Source organism: Saccopteryx leptura, chromosome 5, assembly GCF_036850995.1.
Source record: "Saccopteryx leptura isolate mSacLep1 chromosome 5, mSacLep1_pri_phased_curated, whole genome shotgun sequence".
Classification (NCBI taxonomy): domain Eukaryota; kingdom Metazoa; phylum Chordata; class Mammalia; order Chiroptera; family Emballonuridae; genus Saccopteryx; species Saccopteryx leptura.
The window spans coordinates 218,264,181-218,282,198 of NC_089507.1; the positions used below are offsets into that span (position 1 = coordinate 218,264,181).

The following is an 18,018-nucleotide window of genomic DNA, read 5'->3' on the forward strand; positions in this document are numbered from 1 at the left end:
TGCCGGGTGACCCCCACACTCCCACGCCACCCCCGGGTTTGGATATTTCCAGGAGACTGGCTGGGCAGCCCCTCCACTGAATCCCATCTCTTGGGCCCCGACGGCTGGCGGAGCCGGCTGCTGGTCACCACAGCTCAGAGCCCAAGGCCACGGGGCTCCCTTGCTGGGACCCGAGGTTCAAGCTAAACAAACGAGCCTGTGAGGGCCTGACCAGGCCGTGGTGCGGGGGAGAAAGCGTTGGGCTGGGATGCAGAGGACCCAGGTTAGAAACCCTGAGGTCGCCGGCTTGAGCACAGGCTCACCAGCCTGAGTGTGGGGTCACCGGCTTAAGTGTGGAATTAGAGACATGACCCCATGGTCACTGGCTTGAGCCCAAAGGTCGCTGGCTTGAGCAAGGGGTCACTTGCTCTGCTGTAGCTCATGGGTCAAGGCACATATGACAAAGCAATTTGTGCCACAACAAAGAATTGATGCTTCTCATCTCTCTCCCTTCCTGTCTGTCCCTTCTCTCTGCCTCTGTCTGTCACACACACAACCCCCCCCCCCAAAAAAAAAACAAACAAGCCTGTGATGTGTGGAGAGGACATGTCACCTCCACTTACACTTCAATTGGGGGCAAAGTGAGTATTATTAGGGAAGAAGGACAGAGAACATGTTAAGATACGCTGAGTGCGTCCTCATTTAAACCCAGACCGGCTGAGGGCGGCTCCCGCCCTTCCCTCCCAGCGTCAGAATTGCGGAGACAGAGCAGAAGGAGCTTCTGAGACGGGGACTCAGGTCACGGCCAGGCCCACTGCTGTCCTCCGTCCTGTGTGCCAGGGCACCCGAGGGTCAGACCGAGTCCCGCCGATGAGAACGGGACCTTCCCACACGCAGACGCCGCTGTACAAACGCAGCACGACCGCTCCGACCGCAGGAGGCCACGTCACCCACCCCTCACTATCCGCGTGTGACCCTGGGCAGGCGGGTCCGTTTCTAGGCCTCAGTCCCCTCATCTGTAACATGGGGGGTTCATTTCTTTCTTTCCCAAATTTAACAGATAACTCAGCTCCTCCCCTCCCCCTCCTCTCCCCTCCCCTCCCTCCCTTTCTTTTTTAAGATCTTATTTATTGATTTTAGAGAGAGAGAAAGGGGGGAGGAGGGGCAGCATCAATCTGTAGTGGTTGCTTCTCATATGTGCTTTGACGGGGCAAACCTGGGGTTTCAAACCGGCGACCTCAGCGTTCCAGGCCGACGCTTGACCCACAGTGCCACCACAGGTCAGGCCACTCAGTTCCTTTCTTGCAAACCTTCTCCAAGATTCTGAGAGTTAAACGAGCTAGGTGCAGTTTGTACAAAGAAACAGCTGGGATAAAAACTTCCATTCCTGGACCGCGGGCTGGTTCAGGATCTGAAAACCCATCAGGGACCAGGGAGAAGGCTCTTTCTCAAGTGCCCTGCCTGCTCTGTCCCCACTGACACCCCCCTTCACCCGACGAGTGACACTAACCAACCAGGAGCAGAATCTGGGGACGCCGGCAGTCAGCACGATGGAGCTGGTGTCCGTGTTCACAGTGCCATCTGCAGGAGGAGCACAGACGTGCAGGTTACTGCCGGCCACCTGAGCCCCCCAGGCAGGTCCTAGCCCCTCCCCTTCTCAGGATGGGGTGGGTGGGTGGGACCTTCTCTTATTAGCATAGAGCCAGACGCCCTCAGGAAATGGGAACTTCCTCATCAGGGGACAGGGAGCCTACAGCACGGTACCTCCAGGTGATTTTAACTGTTATGTTTTACAACAGGTTGTAAAACACATTTAAGTGAAGAACTCTGGGAATTAGTCCTTTTTACCTCTATTTTTACATTTTTTTTTATCAAGGCAGTATCGTGGTGTACCTATTAGAAACCCAACAAAGACATTAGCAGGCTCATCCCACCAGCAGCAGACACTATCATGCTGCAGAATTTTTTGTCAACATAACAGGGTAAGAAAGTTAACCTAATCATTGCCTCAAATCGTTTGTTCTTGACTACCGGTCCGGCTGTACGTATTCCTACATGTGTACGTGTGGAGACAATACAGTATCCTGCTCACAAAGACGAGTATGAAGCGATGAAATATCCCCTACTTTCTGTGAGGGAATACATACACTCCATATATTGAACTGTTTTGTTTTCCACGTTTGTGAACTTCCCTGTTCCTCCTCTCCGCCCGTCAACCGCTGGGTAGGTTGTCTTTTTCCTCTTAATTCATAAGAGCGTTTCATAAATCAGGATAGATGCCCTTTTGTTTACCATAAATATTCTAGTATTTTCACCAGTTTATGGCTGGTCTTTATGGTTTATTTGGCAAAACTAACAAAATAAAATAAAAGGTTCAAGCTCAGCTTTCCAGAGGTCACACGCACTTACCCTTTTCTTTCACCAGGATCTGTGAGGTCAGGAACGACTCCGAGAAGACCACAGATCCTAAGCACCCGCTTTCCCCCAGCAGGTCAGGAATGTCGTAGACGGCCATGCAAGCCTGGATCAGGTCAGAAGACGGGGCGAGACCAGCCGTCAGTCTGGACCGCCGGAGAGAGGAGACCCACAGGAGACGAACCACAGACTACTGCTTTCGGGTACATTTCAAAAGAGAACTGGAGAGATTCTAGGGAAACCTCAAGTGATCTTGAGATGACTTTGCGATAACACAGGCTTCCCTGCAGTCGTTTTAATTTTTTTATTGGATTGTTACTTTTATTTATTTTTAATTTTTATTTATTTATTCATTTTTAGAGGAGAGAGAGAGAGAGAGAGAGAGAGAGAAGGGGTTGGAACAGGAAGCATCAACTCCCATATGTGCCTTGACCGGGCAAGCCCAGGGCCTTGAACCGGCAACCTCAGCATTCCAGATCGACGTCCGATCCACTGCGCCACCACCGATCAGGCGATTGTTACTGTTAATAATTACTCTTGTAATAAACTGATTTTAGAGAGAACAGGAGTGTGTGTGTCCCCGGTCAGGGCACACACAAGAACAGATCGATGTTCTTGTCTCTCTCTAAAATGAATAAATAAAAATTAAAAAAAGAAAAAAGAATCAAGCAATGAATGCATAAATAAGTGAAACAACAAATTCATCTTTCTTGGTGACATCGTGAGAAAGTCTCAGTTCTACAAGAACGTCGACACAGGGGTTGACTGACAGACACAGGGCGCGGGCGCGCTGTACAAACGGAAGTGCCCCGTGGCACCACTGCCTTTGCCCCGGTGATGGGGGCGGGCTGCGTGTACATCCTGCCGTCCACAGCAGCCCGACTCGCTCCCAGTGACCGAGAGCTCACGGCGATTCAGGCTCAGGCAGGGGCCGCAAAACAGACGCAAAGTATAGCTTCTGCCCACAGATCTGCGACCAGGATCGTGGCCGCACGGCCACCCTGCTCACGGCCATCGCCGGCCGCTCTTCTTCACGCCAGGTGCCCTGGGGTAAGGGGAGGACTCAGCCTGTGGCTGGGAGCAGCCGGTCTAGACACTCGGGCTCCCCCAGGCCACGTGGCCTCCCGTCCCCAGGGATGTGTACTTTGTCCTGCGAACCCACTCCCTCAGCCAGCCAGTGTGCCCCAGCTCGGTTCCGACTGCCCCCTCCCTGGAGGGTCAGTCTTGCTCACTCGCACAGACCCCTGCTCGGGGCACCAGCACAGGCCTCGGCACACTTAGACTCCCGAGAGCTCGTGGGTCTGTGCTGAGCTGGGCTCGTCCTCAGCTCACAATTCCCCGTGAGGTCAGAGCAGCCTCGGCCAGCTGGAGGAAGCCTTCCTAACCCTAGGAAGAGGGGGGTCTCTCTCTAGCCCCCCGCCACGGCTCTGGGCCCAAGGGAATCGAGGCACGGGAGTGTGGACGCAGTGGGAGGGCTGGCGCAGCCCGTCCGGGCACCTGCAGAAGGCGCCCACTCACCCCCGTGGCAGCGGGCGCATGCGGAGGACCGGCCACCATCCCCGGGGAGGGGCTGGGCCACCCATTCTGCCTCACCCCGTGCGTGCGGACACCCCTCCACGGCTGCGCCCCGCCAGCCCGCCTGGGAGAGCCCTGCTTACCGTCTTCACAAAGCACAGGCCGCCTTCGCTGTCCAGGGGCACGACTCTGGGAGAGGGGAGAGGGGAGAGGGGAGAGGGGAGAGGGGAGAGGGGAGAGGGGAGAGGGGGGAGGGGGGAGGGGAGAGGGGAGAGGGGGGAGGGGGGAGGGGAGAGGGGAGAGGGGAGAGGGGAGAGGGGAGAGGGGGGAGGGGGGAGGCGGCCGTTACACTTCCAACGCTCTTTCCTCCCAGCTGGGCAGCGGCCCCCAGACCTGGGTTCCTCCCCGACTTTCAAAACGCTGGGCTACTCGGAGGAACGCAGTCAGAATGTGGGCCACCGCAGGGCGCTGGGCCTGCCCCACCTCGCCCCCCAGGGTTCCGGCAGGGAGCACTGGGGTGCAGGTCTCAGCTGACCATGCCCGCCCCGGGCCCGAGGGTGGAGCCGGGAGGAGACCCATCTCAGCAGCTGCCAGGTGGCCTCTTCTTCTCTTTCTGCTTCAAAGACCTGCCCCGACGAGGACTCGCCACGGAACGGGCACTCACCTTCCCTGATTATTCACGGCGTGGATGTGAAAAGCCACCTTGGAGCTGCAGACAGAACAGAGGACAGCAAGGTCAGCCGGCCCCTGCCGACCCCACGCTGGCGCCCGGCCCACACACCTGCCGGCCCCTGCCGACCCCGCGCTGGCGCCCGGCCCACACACCTGCCGGCCCCTGCCGACCCCGCGCTGGCGCCCGGCCCACACACCTGCCGGCCCCTGCCGACCCCGCGCTGGCGCCCGGCCCACACACCTGCCGGCCCCTGCCGACCCCGCGCTGGCGCCCGGCCCACACACCTGCCGGCCCCTGCCGACCCCGCGCTGGCGCCCGGCCCACACACCTGCCGGCCCCTGCCGACCCCGCGCTGGCGCCCGGCCCACACACCTGCCGGCCCCTGCCGACCCGCGCTGGCGCCCGGCCCACACACCTGCTGGCGCCCGGCCCCTGTCGACCCCGCGCTGGCGCCCGGCCCACACACCTGCCGGCCCCTGCCGACCCGCGCTGGCGCCCGGCCCACACACCTGCTGGCGCCCGGCCCCTGCCGACCCCGCGCTGGCGCCCGGCCCACACACCTGCCGGCGCCACCGCCGTGCGCCTGTGCGGGCCTTCGCGGCACTCCTGCCAAGTGCGGGGCCAGAACCCCGCTCTGGTGGGTCATGGCCCGGCCTCTGGGCAGGTTCTCAGGGCTGTCGGGGCCAGAGCAGGCGGGGACTAAGTGACAGACCGGGAGAGTGACCCTCTACGGGCCTGGCCCCCCGCCCCACAGCCGGACGAACTGTCCCCATCCTGCTCCCTCACCACTTTTGGGTCGAGCGCCGTCCCTGCTTGGGGTCTGAGCAGAGGCCAGGTCCCCTGCTCTTCTTGAGAGATGATTTGCTAACCTAATGCAGTTCGAGAGTGGACTCCGTGAAATGACCTTGTGGAGGGGGGTGGGGCTGTGGGGGGAGGGGCGGCCCTGGAGGGCCCCTCCCACTGCCTGGAATGACCGTCAGCCACGTGGGTGGGAACAGAGATGACCCTGCAGCGACAGCAGCTGACATCACATGTCTGAGCGCCCTACAAGGTGGGAAGGCGAGGAAACAGAGGCCCAGGGAGCTCTCTATCTTGTCCAGGGTCACACAGCTGAGAAGCAAAGGAGCTTCCTCAAGCTCAGGTCACCGGGAAGACAGTCCAGGCCAGTGCAAGGCCGTAAGGGAGCCGGCTTCCTCTCTGCCCTCCCTCTCAGGGCCGGAGTCCCAAGACCCAGAGGACCCCGAGGAAAGCAGACCAGAAGTAAGCCTAAAGCCCTGCTCCACAGAGCCCGGGCCCTTTCCTGCAGTCCTAGAGACGCAGAGCAGTTCTTCTTGTCGGACCCCTGACTGACTTCTCTCTAAACCAGGGGTCCCCAAACTTTACACAGGGAGCCAGTTCACTGTCCCTCAGACCGTTGGAGGGCCGCCACATACAGTGCTCCTCTCACTGACCACCAATGAAAGAGGTGCCCCTTCCAGAAGTGCGGCGGGGGGCCGGATAAATGGCCTCAGGGGGCCACATGCGGCCCGCGGGCCGTAGTTTGGGGACGTGTGCTCTAAACGCTGCTTCTCACCGCCCAGGGCTGCAGACGTGAGACCCTGTGGGGCATGGAGCAGAGGCCCGCGGGGCACAGAACAGAACTGCCCTTCAAGAAACCCCCCGACACGCATGGGGGACTCCCGACTCCTCTGTTAGGCGTGCCCCCGGGCGGTCCTCCTGTGGGACGGCGGGCTAAGTGGGCCGGACCCCAGGGAGGTCCACGGTGACGTGCCCCGGAGGAGCATGCCAAGTCCCAGCGTCGGGACCCCGAGACCCAGCCAGGCGCTGGGCTCCCCCATCCGAGAGGCAGATCAAGCCCAGGGCACGCCTCTCCGAAGCAGCGACTGTTGTCATGTGCCCAGGGCCCCCTGACCGAACACACCTCGCCGCTCAGGTCCCTGGCTGCACCTTTCTGACCCCTGAGCTAGGTGTGTCATGGGTCCAGTGGCTCCACAATCGACCTGCCCCCCCTGCACCCCCCCCCCGGCCCGGTATCAGGACACGGCTCTCCCACATAGCTCCTCCCCGTCCGGCTCCCTGGCCTCTCAGGGCCCTGATCACGAATGATTCTCCTCCTTGCGTTTCGATTCATTTTATTGGAACGTTTCTCACGGGGGACGTGGGCTATCGACTATAAAGGGACCAAGGAGTCTTTTACAAAACAGACATTAGGTTCGATTCCCGGCCAGGGCACACAGGAGAAGCGCCCATTTGCTTCTCCACCCCTCCGCCGCGCTTTCCTCTCTGTCTCTCTCTTCCCCTCCTGCAGCCAAGGCTCCATTGGAGCAAAGATGGCCCGGGCGCTGGGGATGGCTCCTTGGCCTCTGCCCCAGGCGCTAGAGTGGCTCTGGTTGCAATATAGCGACGCCCAGGATGGGCAGAGCATCGCCCCCTGGTGGGCAGAGCGCCGCCCCATGGTGGGCGTGCCGGGTGGATCCCGGTCGGGCGCATGCGGGAGTCTGTCTGACTGTCTCTCCCTGTTTCCAGCTTCAGAAAAATGAAAAAAAAACAAAAACAAAAACAAAAAAACAAAAAAACCCCAACAAAACAGACATTAACCCCCCCCCAAACTCCTCACAGAAAATACCAGCCATCGATCACTTACCGTAGGGCTGCCTTAAACTGCGCCAAGTCAAAGGAGTCCAGCTCGGAGCCCACGGTTTGCTCGGCGACCTCCTTGGCCTAAATAGAACCAACAACAAACCGGGGACCATGAGCTTTCACGGCAGGGCGGCAGGGCAGCATGCATGCCACCGAAGAGAAGAGCCCTTCCAGCACCTGGCCGGGAGCACACCGCGCCCTCCCCTCTCAGGACCTCTTTGCATGCAGGTCAGTAGATTACGGAGGAAACGCCTTCACGCTCAGGGCAGCCGGTGGCCCGCTCTGCTCAGCAGGGTGCACGGGAAGCATGTCACTCAGGCGCGTGGGCCCTGGACCCTGACCTCCCCGTGAGCGGTACCCCGAGGGGGACGGGGCCACGGTGAGGTCTGGAAATGTGCTTTTCTTGCTCCCCGTTTCCCTGGCCCTGGGGGAGGGACTCCTGCCCTCAGAGATTCTGCCCGGTGCTCAGAATCTCATTCAAGCACCTGGAGTGAGTTAGTTACCAAGGACCAGGTAAGAGCCGAAGGTGTGAGGACCGGAGTCGGCACCGGGGACTCAGGCTGAGGAGGGGACGCGGCGAGGAGCCGGTGACTACGCTACGGTGTCTCTGCTAGCCAGCTAGCTACGTCATACACAACCTTTCCAAGGTCAAATGGCTTCCTTCGGGAAAGGTCCTACTGGCACTGCTGATTCTCCTCTCCTCACTGGGTCAGATATAGGGATCCAACTCAGCGGGGCAGGCTGACCGCCAAACAGGAAGGAGGGCGATCGGTCAGAGGGCGAGAACACAGGGGCGCGTCAGGCAAGTCAGGTTCTTCTCATCATCTGTGCTTTCTGTTTTTGTTTTTTTCTAAACACTGAACTACAGGAAATCAAACTAACGTTGCTCAAAACAAACTTCCCAACTTTTGATTCGATTCCCAGTAGAAACAGTTTAACTATATAGGTTTCGACTTTTACCGGCCTTTAAAAAAAAAAAACAAAACCATTAAGGAAGATGATAAGCTATAGAATGACTTTCTGCACACAGCCAGGGTATCCACAGGGAAGTGCTGGCTGGCTGGCACTCACGAGGGAGGGCGGCCTGGTCGCAAGGCTTGGCACAAGCTCAGCGCTTTGGAAGCGTCTATGCCGGCACCAGCTCCACGGAGGACGGAGGCCCAGGCGCACACAAAGCTGGGTGTTACACAAAGTGTCCGGGCACAGGACAGAAAAACCACCACCCCACCCTGACGGACAGGGAGCTTCACACTCCAACAACGTCTCAGGAGAGGAAAACGCAGCGTCGAAATTACCTTCGTTAGACTGGAGGTTTTAGCGTAACATGCAATGCCAGCCAGGACAGCTTTAACAACAGCAGCATAGACCTGGGCCAAGAGCCTACTTTTAAAAACAAACAAACAAACAAAAAATACAGGTTAACTACGGCATTACAAGGCTTCGTCGAAAGCTGCATGCACCAGAAATGACATTCCCCGGAGGGGCTGGGTTTTCAACCGAGTGGGAAGGAGGGAAAAAACGGAACCCGCTGACTTCTAAACCTTTTTTTAAAAGCCGTGTGGCTCCATCGGATTCACACTTTTCTCTGTGAAATCATGGTAAGGAAAGCCAGCTCTTTCCTAACACCGCTCGAAAGACAGGCCTTCCCCGTCTAATCCGGCAGAGGAAACCGACACGGCGTCCCCCCGAGCCCTGCGCGTGCCGGACGGTGAGTCACCCAGTCCCTGAACCGTCAGCGGAGTGATACAGCCGGGCTGCGTCTCCAGGGACCACCCGCCCCACGCCTTCCCGCCCTCTTCCCAGGACTGCTCGGGGCAGGCTGCTATAGGACCCTCGGGGTTGGGGACCTCAGGGGGCAAAAGCGATGACTCTCGGGAGGGAGAAGACGGGACCCACGTCGATCCCAATGCGCAGCCGCAGACCGCTGGCTACGCGGCTCCCTGAGCTGGAGACTAGAGAATGCTTCTGGGGGGGGGGGGCACTGGGGGAAGCCCTCCCCTCCCGGAGCACCCTCTCCCCAGCCCGGCTCTTGTTCTCAGACTTCTCACTTCCCCAAAGTCATTATAAAAAGGTTTCTTCTCTGCCAGGCTGGGACTGCCACCAGGGTCCCTAGAAAATTGAAGTCTGGCTGCCTTTTTCGGGTCGGTTTGTCCGTTCTCAGCATTTTGGGGCGCATCCTTCTCCAGACACGGCCCAAGGGCGGCGGGGTGGGGGGGGGCTGGGGAGAGCGGATGGGACACCTGCCCTCGGCTGAGGGACACCGCGTTAGGGGAGGGAGACCCAGAATGTCATCGGGAGGACGAGAGAGGGAAGAGGCCCATCCACGAGGCCCGGAGGGAAAGGGAGGTGGCTGGTAAAGACGCCTCACCTGTGGCTGTCTAATTTTTGTTTTTTTCACATTTTATTTTATTCATTAAATTTAAAAAAAAACTGATTTTAGAGAGCAAGGAAGGGAGAGAGGGGGAGAGAGAGAGAGAAAAAAAAAGATCAATTTGTTGTTCCATCCGTTTATGCATTGACTGGTGGATTCTAGAACGGGTCCTGAGCGGGGATAGAACCTGGAACCCTGGTGTATGGGGACCACGCTCGAACCGGCTGAGCGACCCAGCCAGGGCTCAAGGGTGCGCCTGCTCTGAAGCCCGAGAATCCTGAAACAGGTCCACGAGGGCGACAGGAGTCGGAGAGAAGGCATGAACGCAGAGATGATCTATCTGTCCAACCCTCTCACCTTACAGAAGAGGCGAGCAGGGCCTTACGAGGCGGAACGGGTTGTCCAAGGTCACAGAGGCCACCGGCGGACTCAGACTCAGGCCTGCACTTAACCTGGGGCCACCTCGACCCCACACGGCCCGTCTCCTCCGGGGCTCCCCCACCACCCCCCACGCTGCGGGGAAGGGGTCCGAGATGCGTAGAAGAAAAACGGACGGAAAAAGCACACAGAACAAAGTGACAGCTGCTCCAAGGGCCAACATATCCTGAAGACTGCTGGCCAGGAGATGGCAGAGGGTCATATCCTGGCCGGAAGGGGTCCAGCAGGGACGCTGCCCATGGGCCTGGCCGCTTCCAGGTCAAACCAGAACCCTCCACGCTTCGACACCAAGGACGAGGCTTGATGGAGGCCAACCCTATAGCTGTATATGGACAGCCTTCCTCCCTCCCCACCCGAGCTCGACTCAAACACCACCCAGTACCAACCCTGGTCAGGCCTCCCCCGTCTGGCCTTCTCCTGTACAGGCCCTCGGACAAGAGAGAGCTCAAGACAAAGCCACCTGGCCACTGGCTGGTCACACGGCCAGACCGGGAGGTCTGGGACCCATGACAAGGGAAGGGCCCAAGCAGCCTCAATACCAGCCCCTGAGGCTGACCACCGACGGACTCGGGTTAGTCGACATGCCTCAGGGTCCAGGACGAGGGCCCAGGGCTGCGTGTGGCTCCGTGCAGCTGGCACAGAAGCAGATACACAAAGCAGGGCCGCACAGACCCTCCCACCCACCCAGCCGAACGTGGGGGCTGGCGGATCCGGTGGAGAAAACACACAAGAAACATGCACATGCTAGAACTACAGCTACGCAGCCTCCATGTGCGATTAAAAAACAAAAGGCCCAGAGGGCTACGCGCCAAGAGACTCCTAGGATGCTATTGTGTCCTGCCAGAGGGCAAGGATTCTGAAAGAGCTTATTTTCTGTTCTCCACCTTCCAGATTTTCTTGTAGTGTGTGACCACACTACCTTCCGAGAGGAAGAGATGGCAGAGACCTTGTTCTCCGTACGAGCAGAGGGGACAGGCTACGGAACGACAGGGGGGGTAGGCCGTGGCCCGCAATTCGGGGAGACCGGCCTCGCTGGGAACCAGCCCCGCTGGCTTGCCCCTTGACCTTGGACCTCCAGCCTCCGGAACTGTGACAACATCAAGTCTGGCTGCTCAAGCCACCCACTCTGTGGTCCTTCGCTACGGCGGCCTGAGCAGACGGACACAAGAACGCAGGAGTCCGCCTCCTGCTTTTGATTTCCTGCTCTCCGTGGGGGGGGGGCAGAAGTCAACACGAGGAGGACCCTCCTGAGGCTGCTCCGCCCGAGCGCAGACCCCAGGTCTGTTCCGTTAAGTCCGAGCGTCAGAACCACGGTCAACGCGTCTCGGACCGGAGGGGCTTCATTCACAGATTCTCCCCAGTGGGTTTCAGGATGTTTTACTTTTAGGCGAGCCCCCCCCACCAAAAAAAAAAAAAGAAAGAATGCGCGATGCAGGGGACGCGTGAAGAGGAGTCACACCACGTCCATGCAGGGACGTGCAGGCGGGACGTTTCCGAGTTCTGCAGGGAGGGGCAGGTGACCACGTGGGCAGGGTCTCCAGCCCAGACGGACGGACAGACGCCTGGCTGACAGGCACAGGCTGGCTGGAGCCTCCTGGGACGACACCGCCCAGTGCCCCCCGCCCTCATGAAGCACAGGCCCTCCCCACCGCCGATCTCTGACGGAGGTCGACCTGACGGCTCAACCTCTCAGGAGCTCAGCTTTTGAAAAAGGGAACAGAAAGCAGAAATGAGGACTTACATTTGCCCGGTCTTCTTGGGCAGCCTGTCTTCACCTGGGGAGAGAGGACCGAGTAAGAATGGGGGTGGGGGTGGGGGAGACCCCGGGGGCTGGGCCCACCTCGCGGGGGGAGCGGGGGAGTCAAGGGCTGACTGTGTTTCCCCCTTTAAGTGAAATAGCGTACGGGCACCGACGACAGCGGACCCGAGCTTCGCCGTCTCCTCCGGGGCCTCCCCCCGTGACGCTGACGCTGACACTCGCTCCACATGGCCACCACACCCCGGGAGCACAGAACCTTGCGCTCAGGAATGTTTTTGCCTTTATTTTAATGTTTACACCCGGTGGTATAAGGAAGCGGCTGTTCTGTCTCTCTCTCAAGCTTCCTTAGTGATCCGGCCGAAAGCGACGCCTCTTTCAGCGTTTTCCTGGCTCAGGTTAACAGCGTCCAGGAGAAAACCTGGTCTCTGACGCCCTGTGGTGCAGGGCCGGGAGCCTCACTCGTTCTAGAGGTTCTCTCTCTCTCTCTCTCTCTTTTTGTATTTTTCTGAAGTGAGAAGCGAGGAGGCAGAGACAGACTCCCGCATGCGCCCGACCGGGATCCACCCGGCATGCCCACCAGGGGGCGATGCTCTGCCCATCTGGGACGTTGCTCTGCCGCTACCAGAGCCACTCTAGCGCCTGGGGCAGAGGCCAAGGAGCCATCCCCAGCGCCCGGGCCATCTTTGCTCCAATGGAGCCTTGGCTGCGGGAGGGGAAGAGAGAGAGAGGAAGGAGAGGGGAAGGGGTGGAGAAGCAGATGGGCGCTTCTCCTGGGTGCCCTGGCCGGGAATTGAACCTGGGACTTCCACATGCTGGGCTGACGCTCTACCGCTGAGCCAACCGGCCAGGGCCTCTAGAGGTTCTTTTTAGTGTCTCCCAGGGTGCCTGCAGCTTCCGGCAGCCCCAGCAAGATGGGCAGCCCCAGGCAGCCTCGCTGCAGGCCCACAGCACGGAGCCCTTGCTTCCAGAAACCCTTCCAGCATGGCCCCTCCTCACTTCCCTCACAAGGAGAGCTGGCGGGCGCCTGGCCGCGTCACCCAGACTACCGATGCGCCCAGACCGCCTGCTACCTCCAACTGGGACGTACGTGTCCCTGCCTCCCCGGTGACACTGAGCGCGCAGTCTCACACCTGGTGAGACCGGGTACATGCTGAGCCCATGGTTTCTGCTCCTGAAATGCATTCTGTGAGAGAGGCGGGGAGCACACCAGCCTCCCAGCGGCGGCCAGGGAGTTTGGAGGCCCACAGCCTGGGCACCGTGAGCTCTTCCGGCAAAACAGGTAGTCATGAACCCGCTTCCAGATCAGGGAGGAGCGAACTGTGCATTAAGTTGGTGAGAAGACGGCGTGCGGGGACTTACCCAGGTAAGGAACGTGAGTAGCTCCAAAGAAGTAAGTTCTGGAACAAGCAAGGGGTCCCTTCGGCGAGACGCACTGGACCACCTGGGTGTCAGCAAAGAGCAACAATGAAGAGGGACAAGGGACCTGGGGGGACACGACACTAGAGAAACACGGCGCATGTCAGTGAACGGAAATCAGTTTTGTTTTCACAGCTGATTTTATTTTTTTTTTAAAGGCACAGGGACTGTGTGGGATGGGGGGGGCAGACCACCTTTAATAGCTGTTCCTCCGATGGTTAACGTGTGCGCACGCGGGTTTATTTTTAACCCCGGCCATGTTGTGAGGTTGCGGCTGGGCACTCAGCCCGTGAGGCTGATGAACTCACAACGGAGCCGGACAAGAAGAGAAAAAAGGGCTGGGGTTTCTGACTGCGTTAAGAGTCAGTCCAAGCCCTGGCCGGTTGGCTCAGTGGTAGAGCGTCAGCCTGGTGTGCAGGAGTCCCGGGTTTGATTCCTGGCCAGGGCACACAGGAGAAGCGCCCATCTGCTTCTCCACCCTTCACCCTCTCCTTCCTCTCTGTCTCTCTCTTCCCCTCCCGCAGCCAAGGCTCCATTGGAGCAAAGTTGGCCCGGGTGCTGAGGATGGCTCTGTGGCCTCTGCCTCAGGCGCTAGAATGGCTCTGATTGCGGCAGAGCGACGCCCCAGATGGGCAGAGAATCGCCCCCTGGTGGGCATGCCAGGTCGATCCCGGCTGGGCGCATGTGGGCGTATGTCTGACTGCCTCCCTGTTTACAACTTCGGAAAAATACAAAAAAAGAAAAGAAAAAAAAGAGTCAGTCCAGAACCTTCACAGCGAGGCGCTTGGCCAACAGAGAAGGCGGAGGTTTGAGGTAAGGGCTGGTTCTGACGCACACCCCGTTCGCCGCGGCGAGCGGGCACAGCACGGCCAGTCGTCCACGGGCCCGTCCAGAGCGGTCTTCCACCTGGTCACCGTGCGTCTGGTCTCTGGCATTTCCTCCCGCTCTTCCTCAGCCTCTCCCACCTCCCTGCTTCCCTGACCCGTCTGTTCTCAACCCGCTGTCTCCTTTTTCCACTAGGACTCGTAACACGTTCCTTACAATTCCAAAACACTGTATCTGTGTCTGGCTCTGACGGTTGCCGCCCTGATCCTTCGGACTGTGTTTTTTTTCTTGCCTTTTAGCAGGACGTGTAATTTTTTTGTTGAAAGCCAGATGTGGTCAGAGAGATGAAGGTAAACAGGCTTTAACGTCAGGTTGTACGACGACCAGAGAGGGAGCTGGGCTGCGTTCAGTGTTTTCTGCAGCCGCCGTTGCCAGGGGTTACCCATTCCTCTGGTGCCCTTGTATTCGTCTCTCTGGGTTTCTGTAAGAGCTCCTCCTTAGACGGACAGTCTGCGCCCCCCCCCCCCCCAAAGCAGCAAGGTCCTGACCCGCACATCCATTCACGGAGCCCTATGCCCTCCCCACCCCCCCACTGGGTTGGAGACAGCTACAGTCTCGATACAAGAGAATAGGGTCTCACGTTCTCCAAATCCAGATTTAAATATAATCGTGCCTACTTCCCAGCTTTCTTGATCGTCAGAAACATTCTGAGAATACTTAAAATCGCAGAGACTTGTAATCATTCGAGTCTCTCACTTGTAGGCGTCCCCAAACTACAGCCTCCGAGCTGCATGTGGCCCCGAGGCCATTTATCCGGCCCCCGCCGCACTTCCGGAAGGGGCACCTCTTTCACTGGTGGTCAGTGAGAGGAGCACTGTATGTGGCGGCCCTCCAACGGTCTGAGGGACAGTGAACTGGCCCCCTGTGTAAAAAGTTTGGGGACCCCTGGTAATGTTTTCTTTAAAAGAACGTAGTGGACAATGTACCAACGAATGCAAAAAAACCTCCCCCCTGGCACCCTCAGTAAAAGGACAGGGATCCCCAAGGTTTCTGTCTTGAAATGGAACAAACTTAGGCTTGGAATGACTGTCTCTTTTCACGTCAGCTCAAGATTCTTATTCCACTTGACGATACTGTTCTTACAACTGCAAGAGTTTGGTTTGCGAAAGTCTTTTTTTTTTTTTTTTTTAAACCCTTTTCCTGCAAATATTTAGCAATCAAATACGATGCTTTCAAAGAACAGCTAGCACTCGTGCAGAAAAAGCAGGTCCTCGCCACATCTTTCCACCGCAACACAGCTTCCCGGCCAGGCTGGGATCAGCGCACGGACTGGGGGAGGCTCCTCTGGGCCGGCTCCCCGCCTCCCTACCGGAGGACGAAACCTGGGGGGCACCGGGCCGCCCGGCCACTCACCGCGTGCTTGGCGAAGCTCCCGCTGGGCCCCGTGTTGCGGACCAGGTGCCCCTCCGAGGGGAAGTTGAAGCTGCTGGCGTTCAGGTTTTCTCGCGTGGAATGGTTCCCAAAGAGGACGAACGGCTGCCTGTGAGGACTGGGGCGGAGAGGAAACACCTGCGATCAGGGACAGAGGTTCCCGGCCGTCCGGGGCCGCCTCCCCGGGAGCGGGTCCTCGGGCTCTTCCCAGCGGCCTGCCGCAGTTCAAGCAGAGTGGTCAGTACCGTCCGTCTGTCCTGTCCGCCCGCCCAACGCTCCTTTGCCGGCTGGGGCGGAGTGCCGGGTGTCCCCGACTCCTTCTGCCTATTCGCACGCATTGGTCACTTAAGAGACACGACTAAACCCGGGCCAGGTGTTTTATGGTCAGCCTGGCTGACTTCTCAATGACGGAGCTCCGAGAGTTTGTGGCGAGATGGAGCAAAACCCTCGTTTTATAAAGCAGGCTTTCGGTTAAGAAGTATAAGGAATGGGGGCAGCTGGGGTCCTCAGGCTGCAGACAGACCGCCACAGGGCCGCCAGCAGCTCCTGAGGGAGGGTCCGGGGCGGGGGAAGGAGGGTGGGCTGCGCTGTCCTCACCACACCCGCCCGCCCCTGCACCTGGTCCCTTCCGCCCTCTTCTCCTGGCTGGGTCTGTGCTTGCTCTCACTCCTCCCCAGCCCGCTCCAGTCAACATCCCTCGGTCTACCCACGCAAACTGCTCTGGCAGTCACCAGTGCCTTTGAGGAAGCACACAGCCAGCCCAAGGGCCGGTCGCCCGCCTGCCCTTCCTAATACCTGTCCCCTCCCCTGCAAAAGGGGATGCTTCTGTCTCCCTTGTCGCCTTGTCGGACGTACCGCTAGTTTTACCTCTGGCGGGTCTGCCCCCCCTCCTCTCCTGTGACCCACCTCTTCCGGTTCTTGCAGCAAATAAACGGCATCACCGTCCGTCCAGGGACTGGGCCGGCCGCACCCGAGAGGCCTCTCTGACGTCCCCTGCTCCCTCAACTCTGAAGCCCACCCGACCCGAAACGCAGATTCACACCTGCTTCCGCTTCTCTGCACCCTCGCCGCCCTCCCCGGCCGAGTCTCCACGCTGCAGGGAGGGTGAGCCTCTTCTAAACGTGCAAAGCCTTGCAAGCCTCTGTGCTCTTTTCAGAAGACAGGCTGACACCTGTCCATGTAGCCAGCGAGGGCTTGCATGGTCGGGCCCAGCCAGCCGCTTGAGGTCCGTGGAGGCCACCCCCCAACTCCCACCCTGCAGCCGAGCTCCTCCCTTACGGTCCCACCTCAGGCTCCCGGCTTCTCTCCTCTCCCTCCAGCATCTCTACCCGTTATTCAGACCTTCCCCCGAAGGGGGTCCCTCTCCCCAGTCCTCCCTCCCTCCCTTCAGGGCAGCAATCAGAGCTGGGGACTATCCCTCTCCCTGCGGGGCTGCGTGAGTCACCTCTCATTTCTCCACCACACCACACACTCCACGGAGACCACGACCAAGGCTGAGTTTGCTTTTTTCTTTCCAGCCTGGTTATCACTTGCTTATTATGTCCTACGTTCTCAGTAAAACGTTCACGACATTTTAAAGACATAGTTCTGCTATGGACCAAATGTTTGTGTGTCCCCCCCGTGAATTCACACGTTCAAAATCCTCACCCCACCGAAGCGATGGGTGTCAGGGGGCAGGGCCTCTGGGGGGTGATTAGGTCAATAAGAGGGACCCCTCCTTCATGGGATTATAGAAGAAGCTGTCAGAAAAGAGGCTTCAGAGAGACCCGTGGCCCTGGCTGCCACGTGAGGTTACAGAGAGGTGGCAGCCGGCAGGCCCTCGCCCGACACCGGACCTACCAGCACCGGGACCTTGATTTCCCAGCCTCCGGAACTGTGAAGAATCAATGGCGCATGCGCGCGCGTGCGTGCGTGCGCGTGCGTGCGCGCCCCACCCGGCTCCCCGTATTCTCGTTCTCCGGCAGCGAGAACAGACGGAGCGCTCCCCTGACCCCCACCCTTTCTCTAAATTGCTCTGTGGGGCATCGTGCGGAAAAGTCTGTGCATTTCTTTTCATTCTTCTTTAAAAAATATTCCTTAAGCCTCAAACGGGGGGCCTAAAGTACTCATGACGGATTCTTCTTCTGAAGCTTCACTCTAAGGGGCACTTTTGAGCAGAAAAAAAGACGACTGAGTCCCAGCCAGGGTCACCTGTGTCACTGTCAGAATGGAGGACAAGAGGCACAACCCACTCTCACGTGCCCATCAGGGGAACCGCTCCTGATCACCGTGACAACACAGGTGCCCAAGGAAACCGATCAAGAACACAGACACACAGGTCCCCTCACTCCTCCTATGTCCTCCTGGGCCTGGGCCTTTACGAATGGATGGTCCCTGCAATTCCCCACAGGCCACCGCTGACCCCAGTCCAGCCCACAGACATTCTGCCCCCTCCCGCTCTCCTGGACCGGGAGTGGGATAACAAGCTCCTTTCTTTAGATTTCTGCCAGCTACCATGCTTTGGAAGCTCACTTACTATAAAAATATGTTTTAAAGGCCCTGGCTGGCTGGCTCAGC

The 18,018-nt window shown here is 58.9% G+C and overlaps 1 protein-coding gene and 1 long non-coding RNA gene across 2 annotated transcripts in view; one reads left to right on the forward strand and one right to left on the reverse strand.

Moving 5' to 3' along the window:
* DNAAF9 (dynein axonemal assembly factor 9) overlaps positions 1-18,018 on the reverse strand; it is a 94,033-nt gene that overhangs the window by 39,348 nt on the left and 36,667 nt on the right. Inside the window, exons 10-18 of the mRNA XM_066384327.1 lie at positions 15,445-15,580; positions 13,150-13,231; positions 11,773-11,806; positions 8,518-8,605; positions 7,227-7,303; positions 4,574-4,618; positions 4,053-4,098; positions 2,389-2,500; positions 1,490-1,560 (exon numbers count right to left, since the gene is read on the reverse strand). Coding sequence (XP_066240424.1) covers positions 1,490-1,560; positions 2,389-2,500; positions 4,053-4,098; positions 4,574-4,618; positions 7,227-7,303; positions 8,518-8,605; positions 11,773-11,806; positions 13,150-13,231; positions 15,445-15,580 — 691 coding nt within the window. The remainder of the gene's footprint in view (positions 1-1,489; positions 1,561-2,388; positions 2,501-4,052; positions 4,099-4,573; positions 4,619-7,226; positions 7,304-8,517; positions 8,606-11,772; positions 11,807-13,149; positions 13,232-15,444; positions 15,581-18,018) is intronic.
* LOC136405209 (uncharacterized) lies at positions 1,575-2,686 on the forward strand. Its single transcript, XR_010751482.1, has 3 exons — positions 1,575-1,749; positions 1,856-1,961; positions 2,471-2,686. It is a non-coding gene; the product is annotated as an uncharacterized lncRNA (long non-coding RNA).